This window comes from Heterocephalus glaber, unplaced genomic scaffold (genome assembly GCF_053883595.1).
Source record: "Heterocephalus glaber isolate CG9 unplaced genomic scaffold, H.glaber_assembly_v1.0 deba00001720, whole genome shotgun sequence".
Lineage (NCBI taxonomy): Eukaryota > Metazoa > Chordata > Mammalia > Rodentia > Bathyergidae > Heterocephalus > Heterocephalus glaber.
In genome coordinates, this window is record NW_028258433.1 from 10,296,283 (window position 1) to 10,313,985 (window position 17,703).

The 17,703-nt window shown below is 32.4% G+C and overlaps 1 protein-coding gene across 15 annotated transcripts in view; it reads right to left on the reverse strand.

Annotated features, from left to right (window-relative positions):
* Postn (periostin) overlaps nucleotides 1-14,699 on the reverse strand; it is a 34,258-nt gene extending 19,559 nt beyond the window's left edge. For 13 of the 15 annotated variants that reach the window (XM_004874047.3, XM_004874044.3, XM_004874045.3 and 10 more), the window contains exons 1-9: nucleotides 14,509-14,699; nucleotides 13,105-13,203; nucleotides 8,681-8,745; nucleotides 6,718-6,875; nucleotides 4,481-4,645; nucleotides 3,499-3,645; nucleotides 2,858-2,999; nucleotides 1,545-1,757; nucleotides 802-936 (exon numbers count right to left, since the gene is read on the reverse strand). In XM_004874047.3, the coding sequence (XP_004874104.1) occupies nucleotides 802-936; nucleotides 1,545-1,757; nucleotides 2,858-2,999; nucleotides 3,499-3,645; nucleotides 4,481-4,645; nucleotides 6,718-6,875; nucleotides 8,681-8,745; nucleotides 13,105-13,203; nucleotides 14,509-14,627 (1,243 nt within the window). In that variant the 5' untranslated portion in view covers nucleotides 14,628-14,699. The remainder of the gene's footprint in view (nucleotides 1-801; nucleotides 937-1,544; nucleotides 1,758-2,857; nucleotides 3,000-3,498; nucleotides 3,646-4,480; nucleotides 4,646-6,717; nucleotides 6,876-8,680; nucleotides 8,746-13,104; nucleotides 13,204-14,508) is intronic. The other 2 variants (XM_021251587.2, XM_087199581.1) reach the window with 1 other exon arrangement.
* Nucleotides 14,700-17,703: the final 3,004 nt, after the last annotated feature.

Consider the following 17,703-nt stretch of genomic DNA (forward strand, 5'->3'; position numbering starts at 1 on the left):
CCAGTATTTTTCCTGACAATTAGATATCCACTAGTCACGTGGATGACTCGACAAATCATCTGCAAACTCATCTTTATTACTAGAAAGAGAATCAGAGCATACAACTTCTTCAAAATAGGCTAGTGTCAAACATGAGCATCACTATTACAAAGAGGACAATTATTTCTAGAAATTTGACTTTTTCAAATTAATTTTTATAATATGATTTAATACTTGGAAAAACCTAAAAAAGTGTTTTAATTACTAAATTTATGTAACAAAATATAATTTTTCTGGAAAAAGTCTGTTTGCATTAATCTAAAGATTGGCAGTGAGCAGCAAGTATTAAGTTAAAAACAATATTTCTCATCATGATTTGGAAGTGTGTACAAGTCTCTTGTTTTTATTTATAATTTCACACCTATAACTTCCAAATTCTTAGCTACAAAATACACCTCTTTAGTTTTTATATGTTTCTGACAAACAAATATGAGATTCATTTTATTTAATACATCTATTTACTTAATGCATTTATTAATGCATCTTTATGAGGGCTAGAAATGTTATTAGATTCACAGAATAATTGAATACTTCTTATTGTAAACTATCACTGCCTGTATACTATGACCTACTATAATGAAATATTTTGAAATGAAGGCGATTTTAGTAGTCACTATCATGCTAGCACATTATATGTTCAAACAATGTAGAAACTAACCAACACCTTGAAAAAACCTATAATTTCTTACTGCATATATAATAATAATAATTTTAAAATTTTCTAGTAAGGGGAAAGCAGGAACAGCAGTGTCCAGTACATACCAGAAAAGGCATTGTTCACAGGTGCCAACAATGTGTATTCTCCATCTGGCTTCAGAGATGATGCTAGGCCTAATTGGGCCACAAGGTCTGTGAAAGTGGTTTGCTGTTTTCCAGCCAGCTCCATAACTTGTTTGGCTGTAAAATAAACCATCACCATCCCAACAATATCATCATTGTTATTATCACCATCATGAAATGAGCAAGCCGATTCTTGGCTTTCTGTTAATATTGTAAGATATTTACTGCAATGTTGATCAAGTAAGACATCCTGCTCTTTCTATTAAGATGGTTTCCAGTTTCCATGGTTGTTGATAAACCCAAAGAATTTTAGAAGGAAAATTTCTGTCTCTTGTTACAGTTTTCTTTAACTTTCTATTGCTCAGCTCTCATCTTTTTCTACTCTTGTGAGTGCCACAGCTTTTTCATTTATTCAAAAGAGCCATTTGGATATCTATTTTCCCTTTCCCTTCCAAGAAAACACTCTGGTGCTGTGAAACTTTTGTATACCTTTAAATTCTGGTAAATTTTAGATGTTAGCAACCCTGAAAACTTAAAATTCTACACCTGGAATGTCCATGACTTCTTAGGCTGACTACTTAGTGCTCAGCCAGCTCACTGATCATTTTGTGTTAGTGGCTCACATGCCGTTCTTTATACTGTACATTCATTTTTTGTGGACTTACTCTGGAGACATCATAATTGGTAACTAATAATAAGTAAAAACGTTTGGAACCAATGCTCACCTGAATCAGGAATGAGAATCTCATCGATCAAATGGATCACACCATTATTGGTCACAATATCTTTTTTGTTCACCATTTTGACTCCATTTATTGTTATGCTGTCACCTTCACAACCTATCTCAATTGTGTTTCCTTCCATGGTCTCAAATACTGCTCCTCCCATAATGGCCTCAGAACACTGGAGAGTATTTAAAATGTGATATTTCATGAGAGCTGGAAGACAAATAAAACCAGAAAGCTTTCAGATCACGGAGCATAAAATTTAACCTTTAAAAGATGTGCTTCTTAGTGGAACTAAGTATGCTTAGCAAATACAGTAAGTATGAAAGTTTGAAAGATTGAATGGAGATTTTGAAATCTTAACTGTTTATGACCTATGAAAAATTTTCCCCACCAACTCTGAACAGGAACAACTCAGCTTGGTAGGATGTAAGAACAGCTTCAGAAATAATTTTTGCAGAACTAGAAAATGTGCTATATCTAGTTCCAGCTATAATAAGAAAGGATATTTTGATGTGAAAATGAGAAAAATCAGTTCTGTAATGTTGTCAGTGACACTTTTACTCAAATATCCCAGAAATATTTTACTCCTAAGAGAATATCTGCCCTGTTTGTAATGAGGTTGATAAAGGTCATGAGTTAAAGAAATGATTCTCTAAAGACAACATCTAGAAAGTGGCCAAAATAAAAATTATTCCATGAAGTACATCTGGAGGTATCTGTAGTTCAAGTATGTCTAGACTTACACCTTCAAAATATCATATCTTAAATGGTTTATTGTATTTTGGAATAGACTGAGAATATGAAATATGCTAGCATAATGTAAAATCTATTTGACCATAGAAAGGGAGATTGGAAAGAAACCAAATTCTTCTGGGTATGCATAAGTAGAGGACCCTAGAAACCATGTAATTTTCTCAACTTAAATACATCTCTTAGCATAAGTTTAAAATTAAAAGCATTGCATAATATGTATGAAATGTTAAGATGTGATGATCTAATAGTCCTTTTCAAAATTTGTTACTGTTGCTTAATGTCTATTACCTATTTACTTGAATGTAACACAAAAGGATGTAATCTTAAGGATATTTTTAGGATTAAGAATTTTTGTTTATTTTTCATGGTTTTTAGACATATTTTCATGGTGCTTCTCTTAATAAATTTTTTTCAAAAAATTTAAAAAATTATTTCCATGGTGTGTCTCTGAAAAAAATTTTTCTGTATTTCCTTTTCAAATCCAAGAATTAGTTTCTTTTTTCATTTCCTTTCCTCTAAGATTTCTAAGAGATTTCTCTAAGAAGATGTTTTACTACCTTCAGAAGCTACTTTGTCACCCATGATCCTTTCCAGGACACCTCGTGGGAGTTTCTCAAAAGCCTCATTGGTAGGGGCAAAAAGTGTGAAGTGACCATCTCTTCCAAGGGCCTCCAGTAGGTCCGATGTGATGGCAGCTGCCTAAAACACAAATGTACTTTTCAGAGGGCTACACATTGCAAATCCAAAGGAAAATTACAACACACTTACCCTAGGCTGACATGAGGGTGCTGATTTCTTCGTTATAGAAGTTTGTTCTTGTTAGACTTTTAAAATATTGCTTGTTGACAAAACCAATTATGTCTTTTTCAACTTCCCTCAAACTGTTTGCCAGAATGGGAATTCTGCCAATGTTTATGTGATAATAGCAATATCCAACAGTATGCACAGTAACTGAGATGGACACATTTTAAATACACCAAATACACTACAGTCCCATAGCTAATCATTCTTTGTCAATCATGTCCTTATAAACATCACTTCACATGAGGTGATTTCTTCTGTGTAAAATCAAAAGTTTCATTTCATGATATATATTTACTACATTTCTACCAGAATAGCCTTTTATTATGCTTAGATTTTAAGGAAAAGAAATGTGGAGAGACTTAAATGATCCAAGTGAATCAGCTCTTGTACTTACTCTAAAAGATGAAAGTTCATCTTCTGCTTCAATGAAGTCTTGGATTGAGGTACCAATTTGTGTAAGGACACGGTCAATGACATGTACAACACCATTTGTTGCAATCTGGTTCCCATGGATGATGCGAGCACAGTTAACAGTGACAACCTATAATTATTTGGGAAAATCAAAATATTGAAATCAGAGCTATCCACTGAGACCTCAAGTTCATTCCTAGTTTTTTATTTATTTTAGTAATTGTAAGCTAAGGGATCTTACATGCTGAATGAAAATCATGTGAATGAAGACTTACATTATTACTATATCTAAAAAAACAAAATGAGAGAAAACAGAACTGATTCAGAACTCACGTTAGTTACACAGTATATCAGGAAACATAGGGGAAAGGTCTTTTTTCATATGAATTTTTCTTTTTTAATACATATACTCAGAAACTCTTTATAATGTAGGTGAGTGAATTACTCAAAGGAGTCTAATCCTAAAATAAGTTTTGAGAGAGGGAAATAATTACTGCAAAATAAAATAAGTTCTATTGCAGCAACTCCCTAAGTATTGCTTATCATCAACTTTTTGTCCCTGGGAATTTGACTGTTGAAAAAATCCTATTACCCTGTTGCCAGTTTCCCACAGTCTCATCCAAACACTCAAGAACCTTGATCAGCTGAAGCCAGAGAATAGTTGAAAACACATTCATTTTCTTAATAACTCTCTTTTTTGCCTTTTAATATTTAAAACTACTGAATTTTATTCTTTTAGAACCTCTAAATCTATGCCAGTGTAACTAACATACCTCACAATCTTTGGTAGAGAACAGTAATCGGATTGAACATTTACATGCCCTAGATTTGGGGAGAAGTCATGATATAAGCATTTATATTATTCTCATTAATATTTTATTCTTTCTGTGAAAATTATATAAAGAATAAAGATAAGATTAAGGGAAGTACTACTTAGAAATGTACATTTTGTAAATGAAACTTACCCCATTAGGATAGTGGTTAATGAAAAGCCCCAAATTGTTGTACATTGAAGGAATAACCATGCCATTTTTTAAATCCTTAGTCAACATTCTTTTATTAACCATGTGGCTATGTAAAGCATTTAGTAATTCAACATTTACATTGCTCTCCAAGCCTCTACGGACGTCCTAGAGAAAATTGAAATGATAGCAGGTTATTTCATTTTGGTTCATCATTGAAATTTTTATGATCACCTTATTTCTGTTCTTTTGTTACTTTTTTGTTGTATTGTCAGTTGATCATACAAAATTGATATAAATAAATTATATTATTTCAATTAATTTTGTAAGTTCAAGTACTAAGTTAGGAGTTGTGAACTTGACAGACTGGATATTTTTACAGGAAAAACAAAATTTTAAAATGAATATTAAGGGATGATAGTGATATAAAATTAAAGACTTAGGGGGTCATGGCATTTTTAGATACTTAAAATATTGTAAGTGAGACAAACAGAAAAATGATATTATATTTGTATACAATGCTTGAGTTTAACAGGAATTTATGTTTATTGCATAAAATTCAAGAATTTAACCATCCTGTATCTTTTAATCTGTCCAATGTATTATATCATGCTGTACTCAATGCTATAAGAGATCAATATTAATTAAGGCAAAGTAACAGCCTTTAAAGTGTTCATCATACAGAAGAGGTGAAAAAAATATATAGTATGATTTAGCAAAGAAGGAGAAGAAAATGCTTCCAGGGGTCAAGTGAGGAATGTTAGCTGTTCTTTAAGTGGTTTGGAGATATAACTTGAAGACCAGATAAGATTTAAATTGTTAGAAATAGTATGGTGGTCATTCTGAATCCAGTGGTGGACAGAGAGTGAATATTGGAGAACAATGTCATCCAGCTCAATAAACAGATGTTTATGTTTATCAGGTAATATTAAGTAAAATATTTAGGAAGGTACATGGTACAATAACATGAAGACTTTAATTCCTAAAATTAAACTGGCAGGGAGGAACTGCTGAAGATTTTGTGACTTAAGAACTGGGATTTAGGCAGATGAAGTGGGTGATAAAGCACAGCAGAAAGAGGGCATTAAGATAATTAGATGAAACACTAGATGTAGTTGCTTAACAGTAGTTTTTAAAAGTTGGAGAAAGAAGTAAGCATTATTTACAATTTTCAATCAGAACATTGAGATTGGTGTTGCCAATTAGGGGGTAAAAGCTAACAAAAAGTTATTATTTAGATAGAAAAGAAAGGCATGTTTTGGATGTCTTTTGTTTAAAGATGTGCATGGTAAATCCAAGAAGAAATATTAAGATGGACATTAGCAGTTACTGGGATGCCAAGGAGAAACAAGTACAAGAAACACAGACGTCATAGTGATAAGCACTAAAGTGAAAAGTGAAGTCATCAGAAGTGAAAAAAGGGGCAGATTTGAGTTCACAGGAGAGATTTTTTGTAACTTCTCTTCTTAAGGCAAGGAAGAATAGTCATCAAAAGCAACCGGAGAGGTGATTGAAATGTGGGGAAGGAGAACCATGAGAGAAATTTTATAACTCAAGCAATTAATCACATGGCTAATGTAGCAGGATAATGACTACAGGAATATGCCTGTATTTTCAAAAATATATTTGATTGTAGTGGAAACAATTAATTTTTGAATCAAGTGAAAGGCAGAAGCATAGTTCTAAACCATCTCAAAATAGATTTAGAAGTTGTCATATTTTAGTGTGCTGTATATGAAACAGCATAAAGTCTAAAATCCAATGTATTGTTTAAAATACTTCACTTAATCACCTAAACACATATTTAAAAATCTGACAGTCTTTGAACAGCTTCAGATACTTGCACATAATTAAACATACACGATAGAATATAGCTATGTAATATAGCTTATGATAGATTTGTAATTTCACTAGGGTCCTTTCTTTACCTTTCTATTAGATATGTCAGCCAAATTTATACATACATATTCTTAAAACCAATGAGATATGAGGAAGTAAAATAGAATGAAACATTCCCCTTCAGTCTATTCTAGCTATTTAAAAAATCAGTTTATAAGCCTTTGAGGAAATTATTCATCTATGGGTGTATGAAAGTAACTTCCCTCAATAGCTCATCCTTCATATAGTCTCATATATGTACTGCAAAAAAGATATAAAATTCTTCTTAATATTCAAGTTAGTCAAATAAAAAGAAATGACAATAACAAATAATAAATGTAACAATAAAAATAATGAATTACAGAATCCAAGTTTTCCCAAGCCTCATTACTCGGTGCAAAGTAAGTGAATGATCCTTTTCCTTCGATCTCCTCCCTCAGTTTTGAGACATCAGAGTAATGCTGTGTTGTGGTGGCCCCCACAATGCCCAGAGTCCCATAAACATGGTCAATGGGCATAACTGAAAAACATCAAGAAATGAATACTTAGGATAATGTTTCCAGAATGTTATTTAGTCGTCATTGAAACTTTACAAGAAGTTTCCCAGTACATTTAACTAACAATTTTAGCAATATCATTCCATGAATCATTAATTTTACATAAAATTTGCCTTTAAATGCTAAATAATATAATGCTATCCAAAACTATTATTTCACATAACCTTTGTGTTCTGGGAAAGTGAGTTTTAAACTATTATTTTGGATTAACATTTAGTTTATTTCTGTCTGAAGCTTGTTATATCAATAATAGCTCACTCATTATCAGATAATATCCCTGATTATTTTATTTTTTAAATAAAAGATTTATTTCTTACTGACAATGGCATAAGCAATCCTTTCTATCTTGTTGATCTGACATTCCTAAATAACATGATACTATTTTTTGAATCTAATTTTTAAAGATTTGGGTCCCTTAAAAGGAAATCTGTGGAAAACATGTAGAAAAAAATATTGAGAGTTCCTTGTTCCTATTATAATTTTAATAAGGAAACAGATCAAAGTATCTAATATTTTCATAACATTTCTCCTGAACGTCAGAAAAAGGATACATGTAGAATGTCAACCCAAAAAGATAAATCTAGTAATGTGCAGCCAACTTACTCTTCTGACAAGATTTATTTGACAATTGGTATAATTTGGATATTGTCATAGGAGATATGGTTATTAAATTTATGAAGGAATCTGAGATGAGATGACACAATTAATAGAGTAAATCATAAAATAAAAAAGACCTCAAAATAATGAGGAAATTGAGTCAAATGCTCAAGCTTAACTTTACCAGGGCTCAATGTAAGTCCTAGATATAAAAAACAAATCCTGGAGAGAGGCCTGTCTTCATAGTTTTCATGTAAAAAAAAGTCTGCAATTAATCTTTTGTAGTCACTCAGATATTGACTACAGATGCAATACGAGTGAATCATACAACATGGTTACAAATGACAGTAAACAAAGAGCAGGGTCTCCCAAAATGAGGGCCTTGTCTTTTGATTTTCTTTCAGCTGCTCAAACCTGCATGGTTTGGAAACACCAGTGTGAGGTCACAGACTAAATGCTTTTTATGAGTTAGGGTCCATGAGGGTGAGGGCTACAGAGAGAACCAAGGGATGAGGAACACGAGAAAAATGAGACTCTGTTGAGGAAGAAAGCAGAGCTGGAGGAAGTATGTGCTGATTAGATTAAATTTCTGCATGTCTGTTTTCAAAGGAGATAGATAAACTCTTTTTCTCTAGTTGGCAGAATTATGGGAAACTGTCTATGCCCATATCACCCTGAATGCACCCAATCTCATCAGAAGCTAAGCAGGGTTGGACCTAGTTAGTACTTGGATGAGAGGATTATGGAAAACCAAATTTCAGTATAAGGAATTTTATGAAATCAGTTTTTCAACTAGAGAAGATGTGCCTTGCTGTGAAGTCAGTGTCATGTACCAAAACAACTTCAAATGAAGGGGTTTTGTGCTAGGACTTATTTTCTTGAGGGGATGTTGAAGTAATTTAAATTTATGACTAGGATTTTTGTATAGTTCAGCATTCAATCTAGTGCATAAGAAACATATTCTAATACTATCACTATTATAAACATAATTAGTACAGATATGCAGAATATATGTTGAATTTATGATGGTTCTAAAACCATATACACTTCTGTGCATACACACACACACACACACACACACTAACACATTTGGCTTCTCCACAAGCTTTTTCAATTGTTTTTCCTCACAAAAGTTAATTTCTTCATTTACTGGAGAAAAGTTAGATTTTACCTGCTGGACAGCCTTTCATTCCTTCCATTCTCATATAACCTGGACAACATTCATATAACACAGTCCTATGAATTGGAAGAAATTTAACATTAAAGTAGAGAAATATATAGGACACATATTTATAAACTTGGTAAAATATATCACTTATTGCCATGATTTATTGAAGATCAGAAACAAGCCCCTTGCCCCTACCTGGCACATATAGATTTATATATTTTTTTTCCGAACAGCCTAGTGGCACTGTGGAAAAGTTCAAGGATTTTGATCCAGAAGAATGGAATTTGTGTCCCAGTTTTACTACTTGATAGACATATGACTTCAAGCAAGTGTAATAGACTTCCAACTTCCTCGACTATTTGCCATAAATGTAGAAACAATACTACTCACAAGTTAGTTGTGAATCTCAAACAAAAGGATGTTTTTGGAATAATCTTGTAAACTTCAGTTAGCTAGAAATGTTTATTAGTATAAAGTTCTTAGAAACATTAGAAATATATTAACTGTTCATGATCCAGAAAATGTCATCTTATTTCTAACCAAAGAAAACGCTGTTTTAGAAATGTCATTAGAGTTATTAATTAGATCATGTTAGATAAAATCCTTAAAATTTTTTGTATGTACTTTTATTTTTGTAAAATTTGAAAAACAATTTAAAAGTTTGTTTTGAATTGCTGGAACACAGTATTCATGAAAATACTAGCCTATTCAATGCTTACAAAATGTTTTTTCTATAGTAATAAATAATTAAGACAACAGACCAGAAAATTCAAGCAAAGATATGGTGTACCTCAAGTAATTTTATCTAAATTGCTATGTTTTGAGAGAAAGTAGTAAGCTAAACCTGTCTAATTCTTTTTATTTTTCATAAAATTTATAATATAATCCTGATTTTCATTTTATGAATCTCCATGTTTTCTTCACTTCTTCAGGTTCTAGTATAGGGAGTATTTTTAATTAAAATTTTATATAGTGATTTATGTTTTTTCAATAGCAATACAAAGAGGAATGTATCAAACAATAGTTGGAAATAAACTATTACAAATACAAGGGAAAAACTGGGGATTGAACTCAGGACCTTGAGCTTGTGAGGCAGGCTTGCTATCACTGAGCTAAATCCTTGGCCTATTTAAGTTTTTAATTGATAAGTTAACATATAGATGAAGATAATTATAGATTAATTGTTGTACAACTCAGACATTAGGCATAAACTAGCTAATTCAGGCACTATTTCTTTTCTTTATATTTAGTTGTGATAATTGTACTCAAGGAGTATAAATGAATGAAAAAAATTATAGATAATTTAGGAGAAAGAGTACCAAATGTAAGAATAAAAAACATTTTCTTAGTATGATAAACATCAATAAAGTAAAACTTTAAGAAATAAAATTTTAGGAATATAAGAAGTGATCTCTACAGCTAAAAAAAGAAAATAAATATTTTCAAAATGAAACCAGGTACCCTAATTGATTATCCATGATTTGTTACTTGTTTATGTTCTTGGAATTTCTATTTTTCTAGTTGTTAATGAAAATTTCTAACATAGAATTTTGGTTTAGTAATATAAATAGATAAGAAGATATAGGCCAAAAAATGTAGATAATGCCAATTTCAAATACTCTCTAATTTTTTTTTTTTTGGTACCTGGGATCGAACTCAGGACCTTGCACTTGCACTGCAGGAGCGGTGCCATTGAGCTAAATCCCCAGCCCAGTACTCTAATATTTCAAGAATAAGTAATATGGGAAACATATATGAATTGCATGAGAAACTTATACAAATATTAATATGGCTCGTGAAATCCATTTCAGTTACATAAATCTCCTTATAAATAAATTTGAATATTGGGATGCCAAGAGGTGGATTAAAATTAGATTTAATGCATATTTTAAAAAATTTAAAATGAGATAAAGATATACTTAATCTAGAGATTAGAAGTAAAATAACGAATAGGAGGAATTATTTATATGACAAAAATTTCTATAACACATGCTAATATAACCCAAGGATCAGTTCTAATTTAGGGAATTAATGTACCAATTGGGATAGAATTACAAAAACATGTGATTGTAATTTCTTCTGATAGTTAAGCAATATGGTTATCGTAGTATATATTTTAATTTTTTAAGAGAACATTTATGCCATGTAAAACTCAATGTTTCCACATGGTGAGTAAGACAAAGCAAGAGGAAAGAAAATTCATTACTAAGCATAGCTCAGAACATTGAAAATTTACCTTCATTTTTCTGAATAGTAGCTAATATATTATGGAATACCAACTGAAAAGGTCAATGACATTCTGTAAAGTGAGTCTACTTCGTGTTTTTCATTAGGTCTGCCTAGTTTATTTCACCCCAATTTCCAAAGAAACCACTGAGAAAGAAGGCAAATATTTCTGTCAACAGATACATGAAATCTTACATATGTCTCTGGAAATTGTAGCAGAAGCCAGCAGATACAAAACTAGCCATTGTTCTTGTCAATATTATTTATTTCTCTAGATATTTGGGGCTAGGATTTGCATTTATTTCAGTGCAGATGTAAAAGTGTTTGTACAAATGAAGCTACTGGGAGAAAATTAGGTAATGTAATAGAACAAAGAAGACATTGTTACATTTCTGGTAAAAAGCCAGAATTCAAAGCAGAATTCTTCTTGTTTTATTTTAATGGAAAGCAAGAAGGAATTTTGGCTTATGCTCTGTATAAAATTTGGCATCTCTAATATAGTTACATGAGTAAGATTGTAGCATTCTTTCTTAATTTTCAGGAAGGAGATAATAAAGATTTCCCTTAAATATTCAGAAAGAAAATTCTTTCTTCTTTATTTAGTGAGCATGCCCAATATATTTCATGGTATACAAGAGTATAAAGAAGAGAGAATACAGAAGCTTAGACTTCTCAGTTGGGGCCTGACTTGAATCTTGGGGAAGATCACTGTAAAAACTGAACTACACTATAATTATATGAATGACTCACAAGTTTAGTAGATGTCTGCATACTAATGGGAATAATGTCTAGGTCAAAATATACCATCAACTTGAAACTCTGTTAAGTCAATGAACAGAAAACCAGCAGAAAAGTCCTGGGGTGTCCTAGACTTGGTAACCATGAGGAGACACAATCCAGCTAAGGTCAGATATCTTGTATATGTAAGCGGTGCTTGGTAATAAAGATAACCTTTTCATTTCAAGTAGGCATCTGGTCATAACTCCTTTTTTCACCTACCCATATATATTTGTTCAAAATATTATAGCTTCAGTTTAAGAAAAAATATAAGATATTGTAATAATAATTCCATGTTCATCATTTTATCATCTCAGAAAGCCTATAATACAGGCATGAAATCCATGTCTCACAGGTAAAGGCTTCAAGAGGTTAAGTGATTCCTTATTTAGTATTTATACCAATAATGTTAGGTCAGACATCTGTTTTAACCAGTTCTTCCACTCAGTTTAGGATAAAGTTCAGCACCATGTGCTAAGCAGAGTCTCCAGATCTGTTTCTCAAGATATCCTGCACTGAAGGTGGGGTGTAAATTAATAGGAATAAGGAAGGTACCATTGCCACTGTTTTCTTGACTGAGCATAGCATCTAAAACCTTTTTCAGTTTGAAATTTATCCTACATTTGACTCAGCTTCCTTATCATAAAATAATGTCTTTAGGTGATACAAGTAATCCTTAACCTTTGTATGTTCAAGATTTTTATTTTTTCATGACCAAATTTATGGTAGAATAAACCAATAAGCCTCTCTCCTAAGTAATAAATCACGTCTTCCAATTTTATTTTAATCAGTGAAATATGTAACTAACTTAGAGAGTTAACATTGTTTTTGCTATTGGGATATTAAATATATCAGTGGACTTCCATGGTCACGTTTGTAGACCCTTGGGGATCCAGTAGCTTCACCTATTAAACAATGGATTAAATGAAGAGATGTTCTTCTAAAGTTATTTTCAATTTTAAACTTTGATGAAAATTCCTGGCAAAAAGTAGTACTTTAGATAATTTCCAAATGACTGGAAATGAACTTTTGCTTTTTTGCCCTTTTTTTCTTCTGTCTACTTGGTTTTTAAAAAAAAATATGAGGAAAATGAAGCACAGAGGCTAATACACTTGTCTAAGATTAACAAGAATCAAGCAACAAAGAAGATTAAACAGTAGAGTCAGCAATTAATCACACACTGGTTGGCACGAGATCTGCCAGATTTTGGCCTCTGCAGTAAGTGTACTCGGAGAAATCTGTGTTCCAGCAGCAATGGTGGAGACATACAAGACTTTTGTTTATTCATGTTTATGGTCTTTTCTTTAAAAAACTCACAATTTTGGACAACATTATCAAGGATGATGTGTATAATCCAAGAAGGCCTGTGTGATTACATCCTTTTATCTTTGGAACTGGAAAATGAAGAAACAGATGAGACTCACGTTTTCTTCCCACAGATGGCACCCTGATACCAGTTCTTACAAGAGCTGAAGTATTTCTTTTTGGTGCCCAAAATCTGTTGAAGGGCGCAGACATTTGGGCTGTAGGTTAGAAGGAAGGAAAAGAAATTAATATCCTCAGTCATTATTTTTTATAGTTATAGGTCAAATGGTTTAAACAAAAAGATGAGACATGGATTTGATATTCAAGGATGTGATTTTAGTTTCACACTTATTCAACTCCAGATCCAATTCCACTAAATCACTGAGGCTACTGTCTATGAGGCAAGGTGGAGAGAAATACATACAGAGAGAGAGAGAGAGACAGAGAGAGAGAAAGAGACTGAGAGACAGAGATTACATATCTCTGAGAGTAAATGCCAGAATTTTTAAAAGTTAACCTAATAGGAATACTTAAAACAGAAGTAAGTTTAATATACAATTTTATTTTTATATGTTTTATTACTTTTCAGAGTGGCTAATTCACTTACCCTTTCAAAATCAAACATTTACTCTTTGGGAGGATGCACATAGTTTTAGGACTGGATGATGAGAGGTCAGAGAGCAAAAGACACGAGTCACTATCCACAAAGACAACCTATTCTGTCATTCTCTAGGTAATTACAGAGATAAATTGGCACTAAAATTATATTTTGAATAATAAAGTTACATAAAGGAAATTTTATTTCTTTGAACGTAAGTGATACATCTAAACATCCTCTCTCACAATTTTAATGTTTTTTTCCTCTTAAAGAGATGGCAGTTTTATTGGCATAGGAAGGAAACTGTTAAACATGATGAAAATCCTTTTGAAGAATAGGAAGAAGTGTCAAGATCCACTTTTTAAAAAAAGAGTGTAAATCACTGGTTAAGTTGCTAAATTATGTCTAACAACTTCTGGAAATGCTAAGTTGTATTGCATTTATCCTTCAAAATAAAAATACTTCAAAGATTTCAGATAACTAGTTACATTGTGCAGTATTTAATTTTCACATGTAGTTTAAATGAAATTTCCCTAAAATCATGGAAGATATTTTAAAGCATTTTTATAGATGAGATCCTCTACCAACAGATTCTTCAGTTTTGCAACCTCATTCTAGGTTTTCGGAGGGAAATAAAAACCTAAATGTACTGAATCAGAAAGGAATGCTCTGTTAAATTTCATTAATTAGGTTAAAATTACTTAATGTTTCCTAAAAAGCAATTATAATTTAAGTTAATTTGGCAGTAACTCTTAAAGTTTAAGAAGCATGCATAAATCACAGAACAATAATTTGTCCCTTTTTCATCATCTTGCCATAGCAGGATAAGGCACCTGGAAGGGTGTATATAAGGAACTTTAGGTAAACTTGCACATATAACAAGCTAAGGGATAAAAAAGTTCATGAAATCAAATCACTGACTTACCCTTGATCCCGGCCCCGGATGCGGCTGTGAGCCAAGACCTTATCATAATAACCATTGGCATTTGCAGGGTTAACCACAAAGAACAGCAGCAGAGAAAATATGGGCAAGAAAAGAATCATCTTTAGTCTCTCCGTTGCAGTGAGTCCACGAAGAGAACTGGCAGTGGGCTTTGGAGAACTCAGAGTTTATATACATGTCAGAGCTGTGGGAGGGAACACTGTATCAACCTGAGAATTTGAATTCTCTCCAAGAAACATCAGCAACTTCAAGTTGCCAGCAAAAATCTGTTTAGGTTAGTTATATTTTGAATACACTGAACTTCTTTTTATTCTCACTATAAAGAAGACATAATTATTAACAATATGAACTTTCTCATTGCATGTTTATGTTTCAGTTTTACCCTTTTGTGTTTTGGAGAGGTTTTTTTTTAACTGAAAATGATTTGGTCTGAGTTTTAAGGAATACTTCGCAATCTATCGCTTCCAGAGTATAAATCTGTGTGCGCAAGGGGATTAGGATTTGATAACAGCTCCCACATTCATCCCACATCAGAACTGAAAGGTTATTATTTTTCACCAAAACAATGGTAAATTTGATCATTTCAAATGGGTGATGGGCACGGATTTTTAAAATGTTAGGTTTATTATTGGCATAAAATATGAAATCAGAATTCTAACTTGTTCTAACGTCAGAGACTCTACTTTTTCTTTGCAGTTCTACTAACACAGGGAAACAATTACCATATTCCTTCTCTTTTCACATCTCATGGAATATATAGAGTTAACACATATATAGAGTTAACATATATCTTCTGACAAATAAATAAACTTCTGGCAAGTTTCTCTAACTTTTAGAATAAAGCAGAAAGGAAAAAAGTTGAGCTTTATTGTATTTTCATTCCACATTCCACATAATGTTGAACATCTGCAGGCAGCAATATGTACTGATAACCATGGGACCAAAGCGGCCCAAAGGATTGCTAATCCAAATGTAATGGAATAATTAAATGCATATTAAGCAATAGGTCATTGCCAAAATTGTTCTTCTGATTTTATCAAGTGTAATTAATATCTCTTATTATTACACTAAGGAATTTCTAGTCAAGGAATGTGATTTTTGCCACTTCATGCATGATATGTTAAATGTTCAGAATGCTTGGAAAAAGGAAATCTGAATATTAGAAGAAGTCAACATTTGGCTGACAGTGGTAATTGCAAGAGGTCTCCTTGAGCAGATAAGTTACACAGCATCTTAGAGTAAAAGTGTACTTCTAGCACGTTTTGTTGAACCATCTGTAATGGTGCATTGGTGTTGTTTTCTGAATGGCAATACAGAGAACTTTTGCCAGGATTCTTCATGCCGTCCAGTTGGAAGGTGTTTTAGGGAAGGCTGGATTGGCTCAGAGAGAATTCCAAGAATTAGAAGTGCTCCAATTACGTTTCCTATGGGATTTTACATTCAACTGTTAAAATAATTCTTCAACTTACTATTAGCTTATTTAAAAAGCACACAATGAAACAACACATTCTGAAATATGATTCAGAGGCCTCTTTTTCAATTTGAACAATGTGGTATTAAGGTATTGAAAATGTAGAAGTTCACAAGGAAACCTAGAAAGAAAACAACAGAAAAGGTCAATCGGATTCCTGTGCTGGTTCCTTGTAGGAAAAACAATATTAATCTGTCTTCATATTTCTCTCAATTAAAATATTATGACTATATTTTTCTGATTTACATTATACAATGTCTCTCTGTTTTTCTTATGTTGTATATATGGTGGTCTGTAACTGCTCATTATGTAGGACAGAACTGTTTTATGAAAGTACGTCCTTCATATCAGTAAATTAGCTTCTAGAACATACGTGATAATGTTATACAAAAGATTACTGATCTTTTTGACAGCTGACAAAGATTTACATTTTTAAGAAAATCACAGCATACGCCCATACAATGAAAACAGCACTTTAAGTCTTTCTTTCCAGAGTTTCAGATTAGTAATTTTAAATCTATCCATCCTGAGAACCATGTTTAAAACTTGTACAAATCCCCCAGAGGTCAATAAATGGCAGCCCTCAGCAAATGTTTACAGTTAGGATTAGTTGAAGAGGTTTTAAAAATGAGAGCCAGACTGTTCATATCAACTACTTGTAAATTTAGAGGTTGGAGAACAATCCAGGAGAAGAAAAATGTTATGGAAATGTGAAAATATTATAGTACTGTAACTTAAAAAGCTAAAGCCAGTCTGAATGTGATATTATATGGCACATAAAGGGAGGAGTACAAGACTCATATTTGAAGCCTGATCTATGGTGGCAGTTTGTGGTATGGTGAAGGAAGGAAACAGTTTCAGAAAATGCAAAGAAGAGATAGAAAACATATGTAGGAAAATTTAGAGAAAGACATAATTCTTCCCTTCCAGAGTGCTCATCAAAAGTCAAATATTTCTCTCCATCTCTGCCTCTTTCTGTGTCTGTTGGTCTGTTTTTCTGTCTGTCTTTCTCTCTCTCTACAAAGGACCCTTTGTTTTCTGCTCATCTTCTCCATGAAAGTATCCTGACCCAGTGTTGGCCACACACATTTCTTAGAAGTTGGGTGGAAGATTGAAAACATGACAATTAAGTCTGACTTGATAAGGTTGAAAAGTCTGACCTATAAATGTAAATCATTTATGAAAAATAAATGGTTTATTGTGTAACTAAAGAATGCTAATGTGTCTGAAAGACAAGGATATTTGTCTCTAGCAGGATTGTGATTTACTGGAGTTTTCCAGTTTTCTAGTGGATCTTTGTAACATGCCTTGTACACTGTGGGGACTATGAAGTCTTTGTACTATCATGCCTACTGTCACCAGCATGTGCGCAGCCTAAATTTGCATTGTATTATCTAAGATTGGACATGGACTATGGATTCAACAAACCTGGATACTCAAACCAAGAGTAGATGTTTAGAAAGTCATGGGGTTTTTTGCATTTGAATGATCTAGAATGATTGCTTGCACCATATATTTTCTAAACACATACTTTTTTCTTTTTAAATAATTGTCCCTTGGGATTTTTAAAACATTTCCTGAGTATCACTCTGCTTTCTAACAGACTTTAAAAAGTGTAAATCACACATAACCAAATGTATAAAGCATACCAAGGCCTTGAGGTTAATGCTGTGCTTTGTGAGAGAGGCACTCCTCAATATCCAAAC